Here is a 26,070-nt window from a genome sequence, read left to right as displayed (position 1 = left end):
GGCAAATAATAATTAAGTGACTTGCCCCGGGGTCATAGCTAATGTCTGGGGCTGGATTTGAACACAAGCCTTTCTGACTCCAAGCTCAGTGGTCCATTTTCTGAACCACTTAGTTCTGAGGTGTGCTAGGCTTTAATACTGGTATGCTAGCATCTGTATAGGATGATACATATCTTGGCAGAAATCTCAAGCTCATGTGAAGAACAAGAGAGAGAGTAATGGAAGACAAGGATGTAAAACATTGTAAAAGTTTGGAGAGAGAATGAGGCTAGTGCTTTTTGACCTTTCTAATCATTTTGATTTTTCTAGGTCTGAAGGTTCAGGCCATTTCCGTGCCTTCAATTATAACCTCTACATAAATATATCTACATAAATGTATACATAACAATTATGATGATATAACAGATATATCTATATAACATATAACTATATAACAATATAACTGTAACCACAGAACAAATATAACTACCTAACAATTTGTAATTATATAACATAGAATTATATAACCATGTAACAAGTAGAACTTTATAAATAATATAACTATAACAATATAACTACAAATATATAACTAAATAACAAATATATCTATATAACAATTACAACTATATGGAACTATATAACTATATAACAGATAACTATATAGCAACAACAACAAAGGTGAAAATTCTATGCTTTGATCAATATAACTATATATAACCATATAACAAATATAACTTTATATAATTACATATAACTACAGACAAATAAAATTATATAATCACATAACAAATCTATATAACTGCATATATAACTATACCTATATAACTATACAAATACTACTACAACTATATAATGGAACTATTTTTTTGTCCTCTCTCTCTCTATATATATATATGTATATACACACACACATGTATTTTTATACACACATACATATAAAACTCCTTACTCTATTATTTTCAGTCTAGAACTCTCTCTTGCTCTTCAGAATGTAGTAGCCTAGAAAGCAGTCCCAAATTGGAGTCAGAAGGATTGAGTTTGAATGTTAGACCTGTTATTTGCAGCTAGGTAGTTCAGTAGATAAATGCATGGCCTGGAGTCAGGAAAACCCGAGTTTAAATATTGCTCAGACACATAATAGTTTGTGTGATCTCATATAAGTCACCTAACCTGTTTACCTTAATGTCCTCAATTGTAAAAAGTGGATATTAATAGCACCTCCCTCCAAGGGCTATTGTGAGAATCAAATGAGATAATATTTATAGAGTACCTAACATATAATAAGCACTATATAAATGCTATCATCATCATCATCATCATTTGTGTGCTTAAACAAATTACTTAATCTCCCTGGGTCTCAGTTCTATGATTTATAACATGAGACAGTTGGAGTAGAGACCTTTAAGGTTCAGTAGTTCACTGGAAAGAACACTGTCTCTGGAACCTAAGAATGGGAGTGTTAAATTCTGCTTTTATTATTTTGTATGAGTTTAGGCAAGTCAATAAATCTTTTTGGGCCTCAGCTTTGTCATATGTAAAATGAGGTGATTGGGCTGGATAACCACGAATGTTCATTAGAAATATAAATCTGTAATTCTAAGAACCTCTTCTTATCCCTGCTCTTACGACAGTCTCAAGACCTCCTTAAGCTCAGCACATCGAAAACAAGTTATCTTTTCCTCCAAACCTATGCCTCCTTATGAATTCCCTATTCCCATTAAAGGTATTACTACCCACTCATCCATTTTCAATTTCTTCTCATTCTCCTTTGCTGGTTAATCATCCACATATTATTCCCTAACTATGGGTATAACCCAAGGCTCTGTCCTGGATCTTCTTTCCTTAGTACTCTTTTCATCTGATAACCTCAGTAATTTCCCAGGGTTTAATTAGTGTTGGTGTGCAGATTATTCCCAGACCTAAATGTTCAGGCTCTAATTTCTCCTGAGTTCTAGTTCTGTGTTACCAATAGTCTACTGAATGTTTCAAACTGAGTATCTCACAGATTTCAAACAACACACACAACTTAATACTTTCTCTCCAAGAAATCCACCCATTTCCCAAGCTTCCATAGGCTTTACTGAGGACATGTCCATCCCTCTGATCTCTCAGGTTTGCACCTTTGGCATTATTTTTTTTTAAATAGTATTTTATTTTTCTAAATACATGCAAAGACAATTTTCGATATTCACCTTTGCAACCTTGTGTTCCAATTTTTTCTCCCCGCCCTTCCAAGATAGTAAACAATCTGATATAAGTTAAATATTTGCAATTCTTCTAAACATATTTCCATATTCATCATGTTGCACAAGAAAATCAGATCAGAAAGGAAAAAAAAAAAAAAACAAGAAAAAAAGCAAACAACAAAAAAAGGTGAAAATACTATGCTTCGCTCCACATTCAGCCTCCATAGTCCCCTCTCTCTTGATGCAGATGGCTCTTTCCATCCTAAGTGTATTGGAATTTCTTTGGCATTTTTCTTGACTCCTCAGTTCCCCTCATTGTACATATCTTGCACAGTTGCCAAATCTTACCATTTATACCTTCACTATCTCTCAGGTTCAACCCTCTTTATGTACATGGCATCCCCAGTCCTAACCTCCCCAAGCTTTTATCACCCTATCACCCTTAGACTATTTCAATAACCTCAGATTTGGTCTTTTTGTCTCCAATCTTTCCTCAGGCAATTAGGTGGTTAGAGTATCAGGGCCCAGCTGGAGTTAAGAAGACCTTTTCAAACCTAGCTTCAGTCATTTATGGCTGTATGATCCCCTGCAAGTCACTTGATTTCTCTTTGTCTCAGCTTCCTCAACGCTAAAATTGGGATAATAATAGTACTTACCTTCCAGGGTTGTGAGGATCAAATGAGATAATATTTATAAAGTGCTCAGCATGGTGCCTATCACATAGTAGGCACTATAGAGTATTCTTTCCCCTCTCCTCCTAATAGAGTTTCCACAAAGCCATCAAAGTAATTTTCCTAAGGCACAATGACCATGTCATTTTTCTATTCATATAGTGATTTTCTCATTGCTTTAAAGTATAATTCTTCTATTTTAGTAGTTAAAGACCTATCTTTGCAAGCTTTATAACACTCCCTTTCCTACTTTCCAAAAGTTCCCCATACATAACACTTATCTCCTGCCTCTGTGCATTTGCATTAGTGGTTCCACATTCCTGGAATGCCTTTCCTCACATTTCTGAATCTTAGAATCCTTTGTTTGCTTCAAGATCAAGCTGAAACACAACTTCATGATCCCCTCCTCTCCCTTCCTACTTGTCCCTTTAAAATTTGCCTTTTCTTTTTTTTTTCCTTCTATTTTATATATATCCTATATATGCTTAAGTATATATTGTTCCTGTCATACACATACCTCTCCTACCCATAAATTTGAGTTCCTCAAGGGCAGAGATTTTTTTTGGTATTCTCAGAGCCTGACACCTTGAGGAACTTGTTGAGTTGTTTCAGTCATTTACAACTCTTCATGAACCCATTTGGAATTTCTTTGGCAAAAATAGTGGAGTGGTGTGTCATTTCATCTGCTTATTTTACAGATGAGGAAACTTGAGTTAAACAGGGTTAAGTGACTTGCCCACAGTCACTTAGCTAGTAAATTTGAACTCAGAAAGCTGAATCTTCCTGACTCCATTTCTGGTGCTCTATCCTCTGTGCCACCTGCCTGGCACCTAGCAGATATTTAATAAGTTCTTATTATTGATTTTTTTATCTTTGGCTCTTCCCTCTCCTTTATTTCTCATATCCGATGGAACATGTCCTGTCAATTCTACCACCAAAATGTCTTTCACAACTCTTATCTTTCTCATCATTGTCATTATTAAGCAATCCCTTTTCTTGTTTTCACAAGTCCAAAAGTGAAGAGAGGCTGGTTCATGAATCACATTTAGTCTCCTCCAACAGTCTAGATGTTAGGACAAAATCCCTGGGGAAAGTAGTTTTAAAAGGATGTTAGGAGACATCTGTCCAAAGACCAGAAAGCATCCATCTCCAGTATTCCAGTTTCCTTGATAATGTCTGAAGAAGGCATGACCATGATAGCACTGCATTTATTTTAAAAAGCTAACAATAAATATTCGAGAATTCATGAGTCAAAAAAAAATTGAAATGCTTGGTGTTTTTAGCTCCAGATTTGGGGGAGAAGGATGGAGACAGATTTAGAACTTAGAGTAGAACTTAGAGTAATTACTTAGAGTAATTGATGGGGTTCTAGTGACAGAGAGTTGTGGAAATCCCCTTTTGGTTGGAGGTGCAGGTTCATGAACCCAAAGAGTTTTAGGTAGCAAAAATAGAAGTTTATTGTTGGATGAGAAGTCAGCTTTGCTACGAGACTGACTTCACAGTGGCAAAGTCGTATTAGGGAAATGGAAGCTGGCATTGAGAAGAGAATGTCTTCTCAGTGGGCAGGGTCCTGACAGGCAGCTATACCAAGGAACAAGGGATAATCCTGCTTTGGACATTCTGCAAAGAAATGAGTAAACAGAAACCTATTATATGAACAGATCTTGGGGGGGGGAGTTGGCCGGGGGTGGGGGGGGGGGTAAGAGAAGGGTAGGGCAGCTTGAGGTGATCAGACCAGGATCTCCCAAATGAAAATGCTTTAAAGGCTTTTTCAGCCTGAATTTGAATGGAGATCCAGTTATCAATGGAGATAATTTGCCTTAGAAATGGCCCAGTTGGATGACACCCCTTAACTTGTCTGGGGATATGCTTCCCAGGAGGGCCTGAGACTCTAATTTCCTTTCTTTACACAATTTTAGAGTGTTAATTTTACAGATTAAACACACAATTTCACACACACCCCTCAGAATGAATGGGGCAGGGGTACATAGGAAATAGGGAGAAACAAATGGGAATGAAAAGAGATAGAGTAGTGAGGAGGAGCTAGGGAAGAGTTTGGGAAACATATGCAAGATGCCAAATGGAGAATCAGTTAGTTAGACCAGCAAAGATGGAAGAGTGGAACATTTAGGGCATGGATCAAAGGAACAGGAGAGAATGGAACTGGGCTATTTACCATCAATCACGGCTTGGCTGTACTGGGTGGTAGAGGCCAGCGGCTTGTAATTCTGGTCCATTTTGCTACCATAGTGGCCAAGGGTGACCTCGAAGTGAATCTGGCTCTTAAAGGCCGGCATCATGGTAGAGGAGAGGAAGATGATACACAGTCCATAGTTTTGTTGGTTCAGTTCATTCTGTTTAATGAAACACACATCACTCCCACACCCCAAATCAGGTAAGCAAGGGAATGGAAAAGACTAAGGGGAAGGGAAGCAGAGAGACAAGGATGAGATGCCCATGGAGAGTTACTGGAACATAGTTTGTCTCCCACAGGAGACATCCTGAACTCTCTTTAGATAGACTAAAACATTATTTTCATCATGTATTACCTTCCTCAAAAGCCTGCAATGGATCCTTATTGACAAATGGATTAAACACACATTCTTTTGTCTTTTGTTTAATTTCATATTCACCTCTTACCTAAATGATCAAAATAATATCTTAATTGGTCTTTTTGTCTCCAGTGTCTCCCTTCTCTAATCCATATTCCTCTACACAGCTGTCACTCCCTGCTCAAAAAGTTCTGATTCATTCAACTATTGATTCAGGATCAAATAAAAATTCATCAACTGGGCATTTAAAGTGCTTTACCTAGACTCAAATTCACCTTTACAAATTGTATGTAGATCATTCCTCTTCATACACTCTATGATCTTAACTAAATTAAGTCTATTTGTTATGCTGTGAAATAACTGTCAGAACTCTCAATTTGCACATCTGTTCCCAGAATAGAAATGTACTCACTCCCTTTTATCTTTGGCTCTTAGAATACCTAGTATCAAAAGGGATCCATTCAAAGCTCACTTTAAGGGCTAGCTTCTACTTGAGGCTGTTCCTAGAAGTGGGAGGGAAGGAACTAACAATTGGGGAGAGCTGGAAATTTCTACTATAGAATATGGTGCTTTACCTGAGTTTTAAAGGACCTAGAAATTCTAAGAGATAAAGGTCTGAAGAAGAGCATTCTTGGTATAGAGAATAGCCAGTAAAAAGCAGGAGACAAGTGTTACCTCTATGAAGCCCGCCAAAGTCCTAGGGGGAAGTGCTTTTGTTTTCTTATCTTGTATTCCACAGACTAGTTCCATTAAGACTCTACCTTGATAAATTAAGCCTTCCTCAGTTGAGTCAAGAGGGAACTAGGACAGAAAGGGATTAAGATGAGAGAGGTGAAGAATGAAGAAAATGTGGAAGGCTATTTAAAAAAAAAAAAAAACCAACCAAATAATTAAAAACTCCCTTAGTGCAGACTCAGTATCCCAGTTATTTCTTACCCAGAGCTGATCTAAGAAAGCACAGTGTAATTGATTCCCCATCCTCAGAAGGTAATTCTGGCTGCTAGTAGACACAGGACAAAACCTTCATTTGTCCCTCCATCTGCTGCTCCAGGAAGGGCCTAGGGCTTCAGCAGATAAAGTGCTTCTAATGCCAGGATGGTGGTAAAGAAGATGCAGTAGCATGTTTCTGCATCTCTCAGTATTTCTTACTAATGGTCTATGGGTTGATGGTTATTCCCTACCATAGTTCTCTGAAATTGAAATGAAGGACTCACGGGTTCTTCATCAGGGAAGTTCCAGGATAATGCCTTCTCTCCCCCATGAAGAATTAGATAGCTAGGGCCAAAACAGGGCAAGAAACCTGAGAATTCTCCTGAGAACAAAGGGAGAGGAAGTGTCATTGAATTGAGTGGAGGGTAGGGAGTTAGGAAAGTAGAGGGCTCTACTAGGATTACCTTTAGTGAGAGCTCCAGTAGAACAGAGATGTGTGATATTCAAACTGGCTGTCCCAATCACTTCATTGTGTTTTTTTTTGTCCCTGAGAATGAACATAATTCCAGCTGAGCTCTGACAGACCCTACTCTTTTCACCTCTCACTTCATCCTGGATGAACTTCAGTTTCAAATTCATTCATTCATTTAACAAGCAACTACTATGTACCAGACTTTGTGTTAGATGTTGGGGATAAAAAGACAAAAATCTGCCCTCAAGGAGCTTTCATTCTACCAGGGACTGGGGTGAGAAACAACATATATAGGGATGAATAAATTTCAAAAATACACAAAATAAATCCAAGACCGCTTTTTTTTTTTTTTTTTTTTTTTTTTTTTTGTTGGGGAGCATTACCAGCTGAAAAAAATATCAAGATTATTTTCATATGGGAGGTACCCATGTAGACTGAGATCTGAAGGAAACTAGAGATTCTAAGAGGCAAAGATGGCAATGTAAAGTATTTCAAACATGGGCAGAAGCACCGAGTTGAGAGATGAAATGTTGTGTACTGGGAATTACAAATAGATATTTTGGTTATATTACAGATACTTACCAGTCAAGAACCCTCAGCTTGATGTGGTTAGTCATGCAGGGCAACTGCAATGGAAGTTTGGAATAGTAATGGGTAAGGTGCTCAAATTTTCAGGATTTCCAATCCCCTGTGGTGCCTTAGTGAATTAATCAATACTAAGGACAATACATTAGTTCAAATGAATTGGATTCCAACATTAAACACCTACTGTGTGCAGAGTACTGTCATAGGCACTGAGGGAGATACATTTTAGATATAATGTAGTCCTTACCCTCATGAAGTTTTGTGCCATGGACTGCCTTGGGAGGCAAGTAGTTGCTCTTCTTTTTGAAGTATTCAAAAGTTGGATGACTACTTGGTTATGTTAGAGAGAGAATTCTTTCTCAGATAAATATTCAACTAAATGGCTGCTGAGCATCCTTCCAATCCTGTAATTCTCTCATCTTGGGATAGAGACTAAGCTTTACAAAAGCCTAATGGTTCAACTCCTGATGTTGCTTATGGTATACAAAGCATCAGCATTAATTAATTAATCAGTAATTTGGATGCCTTCCTATTCCTTGTACTCTTGGTTTCATTTCCTTCTGCTTACATTTTACCCTTGACTTCTTCCTTTTTGCCTGCATACATTCAGATATCTTCCCATTCTCAAAATAATTTCCTCCAATCCTGCTAGCTTCTAAGTTATAGTTCTTCCTCTGGAAGGGATGATCTAATTATTAATCTTCATTTTTTTCACCAAGTACTTGTTCTTCATGTCCATGTAGTCTGGCTTCCATCCTCACCCCAACCTTGAAATGCCCTTTGCTAAGATCTCCTATAACTTTATAATCAAACTCAATGGGCTCTACTGAAATTTCATGGCTCTCTGTTATCTAAGAATTCCTTCTCTATTCCAGTCATTGACTTGCTTTATCTTCCCCATCTCTTTAATGATCTTAAATTGAAGGAAGCCAAGGGGTTCTGACTTAGCTAACTTTGTTGTTAGTACAGTAGTTTGTGTGTAATAGAGGCTTAATAAATATTTGCTAAATTTCAACTGAAGTAAGCAAATGAGAACTCTGAGCTTTCATTGTTATAAAGCTCAAACAAGAGCTTTTTTTTTTCTTTCTTTTTTTTTTTTTTTTTTTTTTTAGGACTGGTTATTCTTATTCCAGGGACATTCCAACAAATTTGATTTTTCTGGTTTTCCAATTTCAGATGGGAAGCAACAAATTAATAGAGGGGCTGGTGAAATGTAAAATTAGAAACATTCACAAAAGCAAGAAGTGATAGCTGACAGGGAACACAGAAATTTTAAAGAACAGACTCAAGCACTTACAAATTTCAGTATCATGGAGTCAATTGAGCTATAGGGCTACAAACTTTCTACTTGGAGCATTATTCTCACTGTATGACCATGACTACTAACATTAGGTTGACCTTGAGCAAAAGGCAAGCTTGAGGGAGGGAGAAAAAAATTTGGAATTCAAAATCTTCTAAAAGTGAATTTGAAAACTATCTTTACATATAACCGGAAAGACTAAAATACTATTAAGTATTTGGGGGAGAAGGCAAACTTATATTGAGATCATTTTGTTTAAGAAATCAGAGAATATTTAAATTATCTTAAAGACTTTCAACAAAATGGATTTAAGAAGAGAAAGTTGTAAAGGATAAGTTTTGGTTATTTGCCAAAAGACCGGAATAATTCCTTCTTGACAGTGAGATCTTACTCTTGCATTCTTTTATTAAGAACCCCTAATCTCTACCTTTATTTCCATTTCTACCCCTTTCACTCTTGAGGCCCATGTGAAGGAAAAGCAAACTGCTACATCTCTCTTCTGGTTCTATTTCCAGGGTAGCATGTATGGATGGGGAAGAGGAGGGTATGTAAGTAGGGAAAGAATCAGATACTTTACCTGAACAGAGAAGGTCAGAGTTTCGTCCCACCTGGGCCTCTCTGTTTGGAGCTTCGGGTTAGTTTTGAGCTGGGAGATATTCAATGGTAGAATTAGTTATTGTAACATTTCATCCTCCTGTTGTGGGTTACTCCCTTTCCTCACTTCCCCTTCCAATCTGTCCCTTTCCCCCTTCCCCTTCCAATCTGTCACTGACTACTTTAAGGAACCTTTTCTTTCTTTTTTTGGCAAGGCAATCCAGATTAAAAAACTTGCTCAAGCATCAAGGGTCTACTTTGAACTCAGGTCCTCCCAACTCCAGGGAGTTGTAGCCACTGTATCCTGAATCTTCCTTTTCTAGGCTTCTTGATGTTTTTGTCTCAATGTCAAGCTAGGTTCAAGTATCATTATTAGGACCCTCTATTATCCTTAGTGGGCAGCTAGATGGCAAAGTGGATAAAGTGTTGAGCCCGGAGTCAGGAAAATTTTGAGTCAAATCTGGCCTCACACATGCATTATCTATGTGACCCTTACATAAGTCACTTAATCCTGTTTGCCTCAGTTTCTTCATCTGTTAAATGAGTTGGAGAAAGAAATGGCAAACCATTCCACTATATTTCCCAAGAATACCTCAAGGGGATCACAAAGAATCTAAAACGATTGAACAATAATCCAATTCAGAGAGGTTGGGTAACTTGTTTGAGGCTGCACAGGACAGGAGTCTCATGACTCCAAATCCAATGCCCTGTTTACTGTATCATACCACTTCTTAATAGATGGGGAAAGTAGTCCTAACTATTCTAACAGTGATCTTCACTATTACTAACAAGACTGAGGGAAAGCCAGTGTGATGAAGTCCTATGAGGTGAAGATGGTGATGATTGGGTAGGGATAGTTTATGTGACGATAATGAGCCTTGGGAGTTTAAATATAATCTAGGGTTCTCAGTTCCACACCTGGAGTATATAGTTGATAAGATCCAGAACCTAAATAGAGGTTTAGAAGTTTAAATTCTAGGTCACTAGGTCAAGTAGAACCTCTGCCCTTTGCTAATTATTAATTTCACTTAATTAATATTAAAATTAGTAAATGGTAAATTTAAACCTTGGGCTAGGTGCTTGGGAGAAAAAAACAAAATGAAAAACAGTCTTCGGATCACAAATTTAGACTCCAGAGTCTCTTCCCATCTAGATCAACCTCCTTATTTTATAATCAAGAAAACTGAAGCACAGGGAGGTTAATATGCTCAAAATCATATAAGTAGGGAGAGGGATATAATCATAAATCAAACATCTCTAAACACAATGGTTTCAATCTTTCCTTGAGGAGGAGTCCCCCTCCCCCCTCTTCTCCTGCTAATAAATGTTTAACAACTGGCTTTGGAGAGAAAAAAAGTACCAGAACATATTTAAATTTCATCAGAATTATTTTGTTGTTGTTGTTGAGGCAATTGGGATTAAGTGACTTGCCCAGCATCACATGGCCAAGAAGTGTTAAGTGTCTGGGATCAGATTAGGTCCTCCTGACTTCAGGGCTGGTGCTCTATCTACTGTGCCATTTAGCTGGAGCCTGAACTCATAGTTTCAAAAAGCAAATAACTAAAGTGAGGAAAACTGAGGGGGTGAGAACTTATTTTAAAAAATAATCATAATATTCAAAGGCTCCTTAGATACTGTCTAGTCTAATGCCTACATTTTATAGATGAAGAAACTGAGCTCCAAAGAGTTTAAGTGATTTTCTGAAGGTTACAAAGCTGTTAAGGAGAAAATATAGGAAAAATCTGGATCTCCTGTTGCCTTGTCTACATCTTTTTCTGCTATACTATGCTATTCCTCACCATCTAAAGTGAGAATATAGATGTCACCTCCACTTCAGAACCTATTCTTCACTTACTATTTTCCCTGCTATTTCCACCTCCAGTAGAGGATTCATTGAGCTCTTTTTCTCCTTGACCACACGGGAAAAGATCCTAGAAGTCATAGTTTCTGAGGAACAAGAAATGGGGTTGTAAGAGAACTTTTACATTCTTCAATGTGATACATTAGGATTTTCCAAGCAGGCACTATCTTCCCTGGGGATAATTCTTCCCCCCAAATGGGATAAACAGGAAAAACAACAGGGAAGAGAAAATAGGATATTCCCTGAACTAGAAAGCCCAGGGCATGCCTAGGAAGGGGGAGCCCTCTAAGAAAGTCACATAAAAATCTAAACAAAGATTTATGGAAAGTTCTCCCTTGACAACTTTCTTATTCTAAGGTTCAATGACAAAGTCATAGTTGGGATGTAGAACTATGGTAATAAGATGAAGTATTGGGAATCAAGCAGATAATGAGGAACTTTACTGGCTTTACTGAAGTGCAGGTCTTCAGCAGAATAGATATAGAAACAAAAAGTAGCTAATTGGATAGGGACTATGGCTGACATAAAGAGATTCTTCTCCATTTCACCAGTCTCATGCAGATGTCCATGATCCACCTGGAAAGATCATTGAATTGATGGAGACAGGGTCTCCTCAAAAGCCTGGGTTGAAGCCAGGAGACACTGACTTCTACCCTCCCACTCATGGACCTCCAATCCCCTAATGCCATCTCCTGTATGGCAGAGGACTGAATGATTCAGACCAAGGCCCCACAGGTGTAGTGTAGAAAGTAGCCTTGGCCAATTTGCATGCATAGTCTCACCGGAGCTTCATCTCCAGCACCGAGGACAGAAACGGTGACCTTCAGGTAGCCTCTGATCCCCAAGTAGGGTTTATTAGAATGACAGAGGCCTAGCCATTTCCTCATGAGTGTGTGTCCTGTGTGGAGAAAGAGGAATATGCTTCTATTGACAAGTTTCAGGGCTCTCCCATTTCTCCCTTGGAAGCCAGTCTGGGTATATTGGTGTAGGTCTAATTTCTTTCTGGTTCTAATTGAGTTACATATTAGCTTCTTCCTAAAACTTGGAAGAAAAGAGAAACCATTAATGGTGGTCCCCTCAGGCAAGATACTCTACTAAGATGGCCCCTCCACGGAAAGCCTGTAGGAAATAGAACATAAGTTTCTAGGATTGAAGGTTATTTATGTTGATTACTGACACAGGCTGAATTCAAAAATTTAAGATGAAATGACAAAAATAATTACTTAATCCTTAAATACCATCCAATCTTTAGCTGCAAAGTTACAATGCTAGTAGAACTCAATTCTCATCATCTAATTCCAATTGAACTTTGTCCCTCCTCATCCCTCCACCCCCAATCTCAGCCTAAACTTGACATATAACAGAGAAATTTGGACAGTTTATGATTTTTGTCTAAGGTGGAAACCCTATTTGGAGAAAAGGTACTGGAAATGTTATGCAGAATCTTCTACATTATTCCTAGTCTAAGGGATTAAACTAAATATGTGTGAATTATGTCTTCTCCATTGGAATCTAAGCTCCTTAAAGACATGGGATATTTCTCCTAAGCTTCTGTGTTCCCAACTCTTATCACAATGTCTGACATATAAGAGATGCTTAATAAATGCTTGTTGATTAACTAATTGATTTCTAGGTATTTTGACTCATAGATTCACTTTTTTTCATAACAACCGTAGTAGTCATCACCTACCTGGAGATTGGTAGATGATCCAAATATCTATCTAAAGAAACAAAAGAGACAAATTAGAGACTCCACTCTCTAGCTATTTTAATTGTGTTCATATAGCTCATGGGTTTGTCTTGGCAGGTAGATACCTAAATATTTTGTCTACAATTATTTTAAATGGAATTTCTCTCTCTTTTGCTGCTGGACTTTGTCAGTTATATATAGAAAAGTTCATGATTTGTGTGGGTTTCTTTTATATTCTGCAACTTTTCTAAAGCAATTGTTTCAAATAGGTTTTTAGATGAATCTCTAATTATATCTTCATATCATTTGCAAAGAATCCAATCTCTAGGTAGAGCCCTAACTAGATAAGAAGGGGTTTTCCCCACTATCACCACAGAGAGAACCTATTCATCACTGAAGGCTCATATGTATAAGGATGAGAATGGTGGAAGTTGATTGTCAAGGTAGACTTTGTGAAGGAATTTTGGATTTGAGTTTACTTCCTTCTAAGATAAAAGACTATTAGGACACAATAACTTCATGAGAGGGGCCAGAGCCATTTTCTTTCTGGTTTCTTTCTGTTTCTGCTCGAGACACAGAGGGGCATATATTAGATAGCCAGTATCTGTCCACCTTTACATGGACCTCAAAGGTTAAGAAAGGCATCCCCAAACATCTTAAATTTCCCTTAGATACTCTGGTTTGATAATTCCATTGCTCATATCAACTCCAGAATATTCTATATTTGGGTACTTGGGATTTTGGTTTAACTTTCTCCTGCTTAAATCATAAATATGGCTTTTCATGGGATGTTATTCCAAAATTTTTTGAGGAGTCTGTGGATACCTGTTGAGGATACCTTTTGTGATTAATGGATTCTCTAAGCTTACTATGTGGCGGAAAACTGTCCCTTTCCTTGAAGTAAGTTTTCTTTTCCTGATTTTCAATGACCATTCTGATTTTGTTAGTCTTAAATTTGAAATCCATAGTAAACACTTCATCACTGTATGGATTTTCATCCCATCTCACCTTAAGCCTTCTTCTTTCTTGATTGAAGATTCCTAATCTCTTTAGTGTGTTCTATTGCAGCAAAATATCCTCTTTTCATTTGTTCACCCTTTTATTTGCTTTAATGGGCACTTTCTCTAAGTATCTTTTTTTTTTTTTAAAGTACAACCATAAAAGAACTGGATATCTCCTTCTAGGCTTGGAGGGATTCTTATGTTAGTTAGTTAGGGATGATAAGCAGGGTCAGGTAGATTGCTTGAAATCAATGTAATTGATGATTCCTGAGTTGGGTTTACCAGGAAAAGTTCAGCTGTTTAAGGGCAGGAGTAGTTTTATTTTTGTCTTTGTATTCCCATTACCTAAAAGTGACTAACATTGTGATTAATAAATGTCAAATGAACAAATTTGACAAGGGAATTATAGGGCAGGTAGAGTGTTAAGCTACCAGAGCCTTGATCCAGATCATTATAGTTTTCTGCAATTTCTCCTTTATCCCTTACAGAAAAGATTCTAAATCTGGAAGAGGGTTGGAATCTATGAACTTAAAACATATCTTACCAATTACATTTCCATAAAATTGGTTTCTTTTATTATCTTTTAAGATTTTATGTATTTAAAAAACATTCTCAGGAGTCCACAGGCTTTACCAGACTGCCACAGGGATACATCATACAAAAAAGCTTAAGAATCTGTGATCTAGGAACTCAGTAGCTACTCACCTTGCACTCCCCAATCTCTGATTTGGCTCTCCTTGCTTTGGAGTCTACCACCTGTGGAAGAAGTTTCCAGAAAGATTCAAATTCTTTGTAAATTTTCTAGTCTTCAAGAAGGGCATGGGATGTGGGAGAGGTGGATAGCACAGGAACTCCTCAATTCTTTAATTCTAGCCTTAGGTCTCTGGAGGATTGGGGTTGAGTTCCTTTCCTTTTTGGTCAGAGGAGAAGACATAAGAAATAGCTATGGGGTATAAGAATATAGGAATTTTGGAAGAGAAGAGGTAGGGGAAAGTCAGAGAAAAGACTAAGCATTCAGAGAAGCTGTATTCTAAACATCATACCTAAGCAGTTTAGAACACAGGAAACTCATGGTCTTATTTTTATACTAGTCTTAGCAAGAGAGCTGAGGCAAAGATTGTCCTTTTTATAAAAGGGGATGAAATCCAAGAGACCTCAGGCAAAGAGCTTACTGGTTCAGGTCATATACCTAGTGCATGACCATCAGAAATTAATTTCTATAATGTCTTTTCTTCTAGTCCATGTCTCTTCCCAGTAAATCTCTGTTGCAAAGATTCTTAAACTGTGAGTCAGGACACCATGGGGCTGCATAATTGAATGGAGGAGATTGTAGAATTATGATTTATTATCAGTAAATGTTTGATTTATATAACTATCTTATATACCTATATACCTGGGGTCATGTAAAAAATTCTCAGGTGAAAAGAGGCCAAGAGTAGGAAAAAATTTAAGAATCCTTGCTCTTTTTTATATGGAGGAAAGAAGGGGTTGGGGGTGGGGATAGTGATCACTTTTCATAGACAGGAAAACATCCTTCCTCTTTCTCTGCAGTGCCAACTTCAAGACTGTATGGAGCACTCTCCAACATGTCTCTTAAAAGGAAATCTTTCCTAACTACTCACTTCTCATGCCCTTCTTTGATGATTTTTTTCTTTGAATTCTTTTGATATTTGGAATTTGTATCCCAAATCTAACACTTCATTATATTGTCCTATATTAGTACCTAAGGAGGCATAGAATTTAGTATATAGAGAGCTGGTCCCAAAATTCAGGAATCAATTGATCAATGAATAGAACAATAAGCATTTATTAAATATCTATTCCGTGCCAGGCACCAGGCCTTGAAAGACTGGGCTCAAGTCCTGACTCTGATACACATGGCCCAGATGACCCTGAGCAGGTCATGTAACCACCTATAATCTTAGGTAGCTCTGAAAGACTCCAAGTTCTGGAGACTGAATATGGATTGAAGCATGCTATTTTCACTTTTTTTTTTTTTTTTTTTTTTGCTTTTTTTCTTTTGTTCTGATTTTTTTTCTACAACATGGCAAATATGGAAATATGTTTTAAATGATTATACATATATAACCTGTCTCAGATGGTTTGCTGTCTTGGGAAGGAGTAAGGTAAATTAGGACCCAAGAAAAAATTTGGCACCCAAAATCTTACAAAAATGAGTGTTAAGAGACAGTTAGGTGGTGCGGTGGATAGAACACCAGCTCAAATCAAGCCTCAGACACAACACTTCCTGTGTGACCCTGGGCAAGTCCTGACTCCAATTGCCTCAGCAAAAAACAGAGATAAAAGAAAAGACTCTCAAGTTGCAGAAGAATTTTTTGCTGGTGTGCTTTGGTAGAGAGACTTTTGTCACTGGAAGTTGACTTATTCTTAAAAGAATAAGGTCTGTGTCTTTTATTTAGCATAGGTAGACCTACCTATATCTATCTATCTAGATATATAGGAGATGTTCAATCAATACTTGTCATTTCTTTTGGGATCCTCTAATACTTAACATAGACCTGGGTATTTAATATAATTGGGAAAAGAGTGCCCAAACCATTAGGGTTCATAAGGAATTCTTTCCTCCAAGGCAAATAAGTATCTACTCTGCAACTTATAGAAAGTTGCCTATGCTAGTAAGAAGTCAACTGATTTCCCCAGGGTCACCCAGACAGTATTTGCCAGAGGTAATACTTGAATCTAAACCAGCTCCTCATCTGTTATACCAAGATGCATCTCATTTGACAAATGCATTCATGAGATATAAACAAGAAAGCTATTTAAATAGTGGCTAACCTCAGACAACAGACATATTGAGCTAATTATTGGAGTCACAATTTTCCAGCTTGACTTGTGCCTTGGGAAAATCCAAGCATTGATGACTTCTTTGCCTTAATGAGGCAGTAGAATTTTTGTTGACTAAAATGAGATATTTATAAAGCACTTGGCACAATGCCTAGCACGTTTAATAATTTATTTTATAATTAATTCATATAATTTATATATATTAAAATTTATATAATTTAATTAACTTAATAATTAATAGTTTAATAAATGCTTTCTCTCTTCTTCTCTTCTCTCTTCTTTTTCTCCAGTATTACTCGATCCTCTTTGGCCAGGGAACATGGATCTGTGTCAAGATCCCAGAACATGGGATTGAGTTCATGGTAAATGAGTCTAGACTATCAGGTTAATGAAGGAGAAAGGACAAACTTTTACTAAACACCTACTATTTGCCAATCACTGTGCTAAGCATTTTATATATATATATATTATCTCATTTGATCTTCCCAACAACTCTAGAAGTTAGATACTATTATTATCATTCCTCATTTGATCCTCCCAACAACTCTGGAAGGTAGGTACTATTATTATTATGCAGGAAATTGAGGCAAATGGATGTTAAGTTAGAGTTTACAGAGTTAGTTACAGAGTTAGTAAATGTGTGAGATTGAATATGAACTCTATCCATTGTATAACTTAGTTATTTGATGAAATCACAGGCAACCTTGGATAAGTTAATTTCTGAGAGTGACTCACCGAAAAGTAAAAAGAGAGGATGACAGTTTGTTCAGGAATGAGGTATGATGGGAAATAATTCCCCACACTATCAAAGAGGGTTATAGTGCTGGAGGTTAAGGGAAACTAGTTGACTTCCTCACCCGGATTGAGAGGATTTCTTCAAAAAAGTCTGTGGGATACCGATGATGGAAATTATGGAAGAATTTCTGGAACATAAAAGAGGTAGTATTACGTGTTGGGGGAGGGAGGAAATGAGGAGGTGGAAAGTAGGCAGTTGAGAGAGGATGGTTCATTCTAAAATTCATAGAATCATGAATCATAATATTATCACAGATATAGAACCAAAAGGGGCCTCTAAGGCCCTCTGATCCAAATCCTTCATTTTAAAGTTGAGAAAACTGAGACACAGGGAGTTTAAGTTACTTGTTCAAGGTCATGTAAGTAGTGTCAGAAGTAGGATTTGAAGTTCTCATTTTCTTAAAAAAAAAAGTTTCCTTGAGTTTTCAACTTGTATTGATATACATGGCTGTTCATCTACACCCGAAGAGAGAGGACTGTAGGAACTGAATGTAGATCACAACATAGCATTCTCACTCTTTTTGTTGTTTGTTCACTAGCATTTTGTTTTCTTATTCATTTACTTTCTTTTTTTGATCTGATTTCTCTTGTGCACCAAGAGAATTGTATAAATGTTTATTCATATTGGATTTAACATATATTTTAATATGTTTAACATATATTGAACTGCTTGCCATCTAGGGGAAGAGATGGGAGAAAGGAAGGGAAAATCTGAAACACAAGGTTATGCAAGGGTCAATGTTGTCAAAAATGCATATGTTTTGAAAATAAAAAGCTTTATATAAATAAGTTTTTATAAGCTTTTATAAATAAAGCTTATAAAAAAGCTTTTATAAAAATAAAAGTACAAAAAACCCAAAAATTTTAAAAAGATATATGTGGCTGTTCAAATATATGAAGAAATAATGTTGTCACTTTCAAAAAATGTGGTGACATCATTTTACTTTCTCTAAGGGGGCAAAGATCAGCATTAGAAACCCAAAATTCAGAAAAATGTGACTACCTTCCCTACCTATTTAGGAGCCTCAAGTGACAGCAGCATTTACTTTGGCCAAAAACCCTGTCTCATGATCCATTACTTTATGCTAAAAGCTTTGACTTCCTTTTCGGTCATATCTGATCCTTTGAGACTCCATTTGGGGTTTTCTTGGAAAAACTATTGAAGATTTGCCATTTCCTTCTCTAGCTCAGTTTACAGATGAGGAAACTGAGGCAAGCAGGGTTAAATGGCTTGCCTAGGGTCACCTGGACAGTTAAGGGTCTGCAGTTGGATTTGAACTCAGGTCTTCCTGATTTCAGGCCTGGCATTGTATCCACTGCACCACCTAGCTATCCAACAATAAAAATGATGATGATGACATAGAAAGGAATAGAATGGAAGGCACCTGAGGGACCATCTAGTTGAATCCCTTTACTTTACAGATAAAGAAAGTGAGTTCTTTAGAAACTTCTCAAGACCAGACCTGGAAGAAATAGTAAGCCAGTGGCCCTTACTTCCCTGAGAAATACATAGCTGATTCTCATGGTCCTTCTGGGCTAGAGCTTTTATGCATTGCTGGCTATAATTACTTCCAGGAAAAAAAGAAAAAAGAAAAAAAAAAAAAGCCTGGTATCCAAAGCTGATTATTCCCCATCTTCCCTGTCTTTCCTTCCCCTCTCCCCACGCTTCAAAGCCAACCTCATTGAAAAAGGGATTATTTCCCTTCTTGATCCGAGTCCGATGCTCATGTTTTCCAATTAATATCTTCACCACTGGCTCAATATTGTTTCCATGGAGCTGGCGGGCTTCAAATATTCTCACTTGGACCTGGGGGAAACAAGAACAGTTGTTAACAGGCTGGGCCAGATCCTAGCACCCTTGTCAGGCAGAACCCTGGGAACCAGCCCTTAGCCGGTCCACTGGGTGGACATTAAGCTGTACCTTATTTTATAAAGCAAAACAAAACAAAAGAGAAGCCTCTGAGAACACAAAACACACTTAAGATGATGGATCAGGTAGGGCCTGGAAACTACAACATCTTGGGTTCTTGTTCCTGGGGATTTCTTAGTCTCCACCCTTGTTTAGGTCCTGGTCATAGGATCACAGACTTTGGGCAGGAAAGGGACATTGGTGGTGATTGAGTCCCAGACTGACTTACTCCTTTACTTGACCTCAGACTTATTTTATATACTTATATATCTGGGGTCATGTAAAAATTTCTCAAGTGAAAAGGGATTGTGAGTAGAAAAAGCCCTAGTCTAAAGTCTAAGTGGTCTCCTGATATTGTTTGTCCCCTAATCTTCCTATCTGGCCTTATTTCCTATTATTTCTCTTTATGAACCCCTCTATAAAATCTCTTTTATTGTTATTGAACTCTTGGTAAGTGAAAGGATGTGTATTGTTTCCTCCATTACATTACTAAATCCCAAAGAATAGTGGAAATCTGGTTTGTTTGGGATTTTTTGGAGGCAACTGAGATTAAATGACTTGGTCACAGTCACATACAGCTAATAAGTTTTAAGTGTCTGAGGTCACATTTGAACTCAAGCCCTCCTGTACTATCTAGCTGCCCATGGACTCTAGAGTATAAGGATCTTTACCTCTGGGCCACAGGGTTTATTTGCAAAATGAGCCTAGATAATCCTAAAATCAGTCAATCAGCAAGCCTTTATGTGCCATGTATTTTGCTAAATCGTAGTGACATAAAGAATTCTAAACCCATGATATTAATAATTTGCTTCTTTTTCTTTGGGAAATGATAAGCAGGATGCTCTCAGAAAAAAAAATAAATAAATAAAAAGAAAAGACCAACAGATAGGAATAATTTACTTCTTGGTATTCCCAACAGTGCCCAGCACTCTGCTGAGTACTCTTATTTCCTATCTTTTTTTTTTTAATTCAATGCTTTCCCTATTTCTGGAATGCCTTCTTTCTTCTTCTAAACTATAGCTAATTGTTGTTATTCAGTCAGTTTTTCAATCTTCAATTCTTTGTGACTCCAATTAGGATTTTCTTGGCAAAGATACTGGAGTGGTTTGCCATTTGCTACTCCTGCTCATTTTACAGATGAGGAAACTAAGGCACACAGGGTTAAGTGACTTGCTCAAGATCTCACAGCAGTAAATGTCTGAGGCTAGATTTTTATTCAGGAAACTCATTCTTCCTGATTTTGGCCCAACATTCTATCCACTTTACCACTGACCTGACCATATGTTTAGGGTATGTATATTTGTTTCCCTTGTAGGCAGGAATTCCTTGAAGGCAGGAATTATTTAATATAGGGTTTTGTGATTTTAGAGCCTAGCTTGAAATTAGGAGGACCTTAGCTGAAATTAATCCTTTGGCATTTACTAGCTGTGTCACCTTGGACAAGTTAATTAATCTTGTTTGCCTCCATAAAAACAAACAACAACAACAACAAAAACAAAGGCAGGAGTTTAGAACTTAAGGAGTTCGCAATCTAATGTAGGAGACAATATACGAACAATTTTGTACAAATAAACTACATACAGGATAAATTGAGGATAATCAATAAGGGGTGGTACTAATATTAAGGGAGATCAGGAAAGGTTTCTTATGGAAGGTGAGACTTTAGCACAAACTTGAAGGAAATCAGGAGCTGGAGGTGAGGAGACTGAGCATTCCAGGCCTGGGGAATAGCCAATGAAAATGCCCAACCAGAATTAGAAGACAGAGTATCTAATGCTAGGAAGAGGAAGGACAACATTGTCATTGGATTGTATAGCAGTGGGGAGAAAGTCTGGTGTAGCAAGACTGGTAAAATAGGAAAAACTCCAGTTATGAAGACTTTTTTTCAACATACTCCTTTGGGCTTCATTTTTATACAAATAGTTTTTTTTTCCTTCAAAATATGTGCAAAGCTGTTTTCAACATTCACCCTTGCAAAACCTTGTGTTCCATATTTTTCTCCATCCCCCCGCATCTCCCGCCTCCCCTAGACAACAGGCAATCCAATGTAAGTTAAACATATGCAATTCTTTTAAATATATTTCCATAATCATGCTGCTCCCCAAAAAATCAGATCAAAAAGGAAAAAAATGAGAAAGAAAAAAACAAGCAAATAACAAAAAATTAAAATATTATGTTGGGATAATTATCCCATAATTATCCCATAATATCCCATATAATTCTCCCATAATAATAATTCATTCCCATTAATATGAAGAGTTTTAAAGATCAAATAAAATATATTTGTTCCTAGAGGTAAGTGGGAGCCACTGGAATTAATTGCAAAAGAGATGGCTAAGAGGTCCTAACATGGTCAGATTGTGCTTTAGGAAGATCACTTGAGAGTTGAGTGGAAGATAGAATAGGGAGGTACTTGAAGCAGGAAGACCTATCAGCAGGCAATTGCAATGTTCTAGGAATGAAGAGATGAGGGCCTGCACCAGGGTAGTGGTAATGTCAGAAAAAAGGAAATACATCAAAAATGTTGTGAAGGTAGAACCAGCAAATCTCAGTAATTGATTGGATATGGGGGTGTGTGGGTGTTTGGCAGTGATTTCCATTTTCTTGAGTATTCAAGCAGAGACTCTATGATCAATTGCAGTTCTTGTTTGAACTTTGGTTCTTCAAGTGGACCATGACATCAAGGAGATGACATGCAAATGAATTGGATTTAAATGAGATGGGGCTGGGCAAGGTCACCTGCCTCACTTTTCCTTCCAGAGTCATCTGGGTCCAATGGCAAGATATAGATCAAGACAGACAGAGATGGTCCTGGATGCAATGGGAGATCCTGGCATTTGTAAGGCTAAGGTCTTCAACAGGTCTCAGTTTGACTGAGGCTGCCCCCATTCAGGGATTAATGCTACTTAGCGACTGAAGCCAAGAATCTCCTGTTTCATTGAATCAAAAAAAAAAAAAAAAAAATCTAAATAAACAAATTTGAGAGCAGAAGACTCTCAAGGTTTCGGACTGAAGCAGAAATGATTTTATTTACATTCAATCAGAGTCAATCAGGACCCAAACAATGACCAAAAGGGGCCCTTAATGTTTTTTGATTGACTGTCAATAAATATTTGAATGGTTAGTTTTCTCCCAAAGCGATAATTGCCCAGCTTGAGTTGCAGCCACCTGCAGGACAAAATTTCTTGGCCATATTTCTGGCTGTAAACACAGAGTAATTTTCACTGGGATTCCATAGCAAGGGATCTGGGAAGATACTCGGAATAGAGCCTGGGAGCTCCCTCTGCATGTTCTCACAAGGCAACTTTTACAGAGGCAGCCTCCTGTAAGTAAGTGTAGGCTTGGAATCTCTCCATCATCTCCCAAGGAGTGCCAGCAGAGGCTCATTAGGGAAAGCTGGGACTGCTTCAACCTGACCCTTGGGACAAACAGCTGGGGCCTCCTTACCTGGAAATCCTGTGGCTTGAAGGTCAGAGGCATTCTCACATTGTGGCCGGTCACCATGATTTCCTGCCCTTCAGCCTCCTTACAGCCGATGCCAAGGCTTTGCCAAGTTTCTGAGGAAACACAGACATCTGTAGATGGGTTGGGGCAGGGAGAAGGAGTTGTTCTCTAGAAAGCATCAACCACTAAAGGGAAGGGGGAGAGATGACCATATCCTATTCTCTACATCTCTCTGATTTCCTTCTCCCTTGAGCATCTCTGCACAATCTTTTCATCCAACTGTCTGAATTCTACCATCTTCCTCTTGTGACCACTTTCTGGGCTCTAGAATTGTGGTAAAGGTGAACCTCATAAGGGTTGGCAGTTGAAAGCTTATGAGGCTTTTTTCTCTCCTTTCTTGTTCTATCTCCACTAGGATTTGGAATCAGAGACTCGGGGGATGATCATGGGCCAGTGTGATGGCTCACCTGACTTAGGTTGGGCCATCTGAGGCAAGTATGTTATTTGTAAGGTGATGGTACTCTGCAAAAGAAAAGAAAGCAGAACTGTGGACAAAATGTAAAACTTCTGATACTAATTCTAAACTTAACATCATCCCAGTAAGTTTATCTCTGATCTCTCCTGAATGGAACTGGTAGTGATCTAGGTATGGGATATGATATTAGGGGTGCATTTGTGAGATGTGATGGAGAAATTTGGGGATAAGGTGAGGGATATAAATAATAGTAGTGGTAGGAATGATTATAGGAGGAAAAGGACGATATCTGGAGCAGAGTCCCAATGACTATTTTTAATGTCTGAGGCCAGAGGCATGGAAGGTGCCCTTAAGAAACTTTATAATTTGTGTTGTTAAAAGTTTATGTGAAAATCAGGACTATGCAGTGATTTGTATAACAATACAATAGTTTGTACAATATAGTCTAGATGTTATGCTCAGTTGTTTCTATAACTGCGGAACGTGTTAAATTTCCAAGGTCCACATCACCTTACCCTAATCATAGCATTGATCTTAGATATAGAATCTGAGTACCAGTTGATGTTCATGGTTATGACAGTGTGCCAATATTCTGCCTTAAAAAGAATGAGTTTAATTCTCCACCAGTGAGGAGAGTAATACATAAATATCTAGGCTTGAGATCTGAGTTACACTTTCATTTCTCAAAAACTCTTGAGACAGGACAAGAACCTTTCATTCTGGAGGCATTGAATCCTATTTTATTCCCTGAAACAGGCAACCCTCTACTTTGTCTTCCTTTCTTCCTTGCACATAGTACATTCAATTCCTTCCCTTACTTACTTTTGTGGGATATGTAGTATGGCTAACTAGGGGCAGCTCAGTTAGATCCAGAGGCTCATGTGGATTTTCTGCCAGTGGCCTAAGGAATACAGTGCTTACACCAAAAGTCCTGGGGATGAAAAGAAACAGATCTAGTTAGTAAATGCCTACTTTTCACTAGAAAGAGATAAAGGAAAAGAGTTGCAGAGATCAAATCACCATTAAGGCTGAACAATAATCTATAATCTAGAATTTAGGTAGGGGATATACAGCTGACAGAAATTCCAGGAAATTCACCAGAATGTGCAAGATTTACCCACTACCCCACCCCTGGAATTCTGGGATTCCTTAAGGCTCTTATTTTAGTGACATTTATAGATGCAAATCTTGCATTAGGGTAGGGTAGGGATGTCCCATCTGCTGTTGCCAATTAAGACCTATCATGATTGATTTTCCCACCTTTCACTTTTTTTTTGGCTTATGTCTCGAAGGATGACTTGCAAGTAGGAGTCAATTTCCAAGAGCTGTGGGCCTAGATGCCAGACGAGGGTCTATGGAGGAACAAGAGGAAGGTTAATCCTTTACAGACATGCTTTGCATGCTACTCAGTTGTTCACTCTTGATATATTGCCATCTTCCCTGATGCTGAAACTTCCCGGTCACCACACCTACAAGGACAGTGGCCTGAGTGGTACAATCCACCCAATTTATCCCTCACTCCTGGCCCATGCCAACTCATCCCTAGCTAAAGTCCCATCTTTTGCATGAAGCTTTTCCCAGCCCTTCTTGATCATAGCCCCCTGAAATTGTTTTCATTGGTCCATAGATCTTGTTTATTCATAGCTTATATCTTTTCTCCCACATTAGGTGATACCTCCTTAAGAGAAAGGATCCTCTTTTGCCTTTCTTTGTATTACCAGTTCTTAGCAAAGTGCCTGGCACATAGTAGGCACTTAATAAATGCTTATAGACTCAGCAGAATAACTTAATCCAAACTTGGAACTTGGGTGAGTGGATACACCTCAAGCTATTAGTGAGCATATACTCAGAAAGCACACTGTATATCTAGCCCCTAGCCAATGCTTCACATCCCTTACAACTATCCAGTCCAATTCTCTTTTTGCCATCTGCCCTTCTTTCCTTCCCTCATTTAACTGTTTAGCTCTTTCTTTGGAAATTGTAACTAAATCGGTACCATCATTGATTTTTAAGGAGCATGTCAGTCACCTCCCTTAGGGCTCTGATTGTCATCCTTGTAATTTTCTACATCAGAACACCCACTTCTAATTCCTTCTCCCCTATTGGTATTATCTTTGATAGGATAAGATATGACTCCCTTTTGTATCTATCACCCGCACTCTCAGCACCCGTACTTGGTACTGAATAAGTGCTTAATAAATGCTATTTATTCATTCAGCCTCATCCCAAACCTCCAAGGAACTTGAAAAATGAGGAGTCTGGCCAATCTTTATGACCACCAAGATTTTTCTTTTTCTGAGATGGATGGGAGGTAGGTGGTAAGTCGAGACAAACTTATCATCTTTCCAAATTGGGATGGTATTCATTTGCTGTACCAAAAGTAGTAAGGTGATTCTTGCACTTTTTTTTCCATTTTCTTTGTGCCCATAGATTTGGAGGATCTTTCATGGGCAACTCATGTGGATAGTCCAAAGTGGGCCAAGGAGGGGCAAAAACAGAAATGAGAGAAAAAGAGTCTTCTGAAGGTAGCCTTGCCCTTGCTTTAAGTTTCTAAGCAACATCTGAGCCACACACTGGACATATTCTAAGATCAGAGACAGATTCCAAGTGGAAGGTTTATGGGGATGTGGACTCTGTATATAGCAAACATGGTTGTTGCAGGTCTTTAGGGCATTGCAGATTCTGCTGTATCAATTGTGAAGACCAATGGGCAAATGCTTGGACCCATGATTTTCCTACCAGAATCGGTTCTCAAATTGGGATAGCTTGAGGGGATTATGAAACAATGCTTAGTAGCCTGCTCCTAAAGATGACACAAATA

The 26,070-nt window shown here is 37.9% G+C and overlaps 1 protein-coding gene across 1 annotated transcript in view; it reads right to left on the bottom strand.

Annotated features, from left to right (window-relative positions):
- FER1L5 (fer-1 like family member 5) overlaps nt 1-26,070 on the bottom strand; it is a 65,126-nt gene that overhangs the window by 29,871 nt on the left and 9,185 nt on the right. Inside the window, exons 3-19 of the mRNA XM_031951483.1 lie at nt 24,510-24,601; nt 24,072-24,180; nt 23,242-23,296; nt 22,778-22,887; nt 19,100-19,228; nt 17,484-17,549; nt 14,527-14,577; nt 12,821-12,851; nt 11,913-12,028; nt 11,574-11,706; nt 11,125-11,216; nt 9,253-9,321; nt 7,373-7,416; nt 6,783-6,865; nt 6,603-6,700; nt 6,064-6,189; nt 5,013-5,190 (exon numbers count right to left, since the gene is read on the bottom strand). Coding sequence (XP_031807343.1) covers nt 5,013-5,190; nt 6,064-6,189; nt 6,603-6,700; nt 6,783-6,865; nt 7,373-7,416; nt 9,253-9,321; nt 11,125-11,216; nt 11,574-11,706; nt 11,913-12,028; nt 12,821-12,851; nt 14,527-14,577; nt 17,484-17,549; nt 19,100-19,228; nt 22,778-22,887; nt 23,242-23,296; nt 24,072-24,180; nt 24,510-24,601 — 1,582 coding nt within the window. The remainder of the gene's footprint in view (nt 1-5,012; nt 5,191-6,063; nt 6,190-6,602; nt 6,701-6,782; nt 6,866-7,372; nt 7,417-9,252; nt 9,322-11,124; nt 11,217-11,573; nt 11,707-11,912; nt 12,029-12,820; nt 12,852-14,526; nt 14,578-17,483; nt 17,550-19,099; nt 19,229-22,777; nt 22,888-23,241; nt 23,297-24,071; nt 24,181-24,509; nt 24,602-26,070) is intronic.

The sequence above is a fragment of the Sarcophilus harrisii genome, chromosome 2, assembly GCF_902635505.1.
Source record: "Sarcophilus harrisii chromosome 2, mSarHar1.11, whole genome shotgun sequence".
Taxonomy (NCBI): Eukaryota; Metazoa; Chordata; class Mammalia; order Dasyuromorphia; family Dasyuridae; genus Sarcophilus; species Sarcophilus harrisii.
This window is presented reverse-complemented; position numbering and strand designations above follow the sequence as displayed.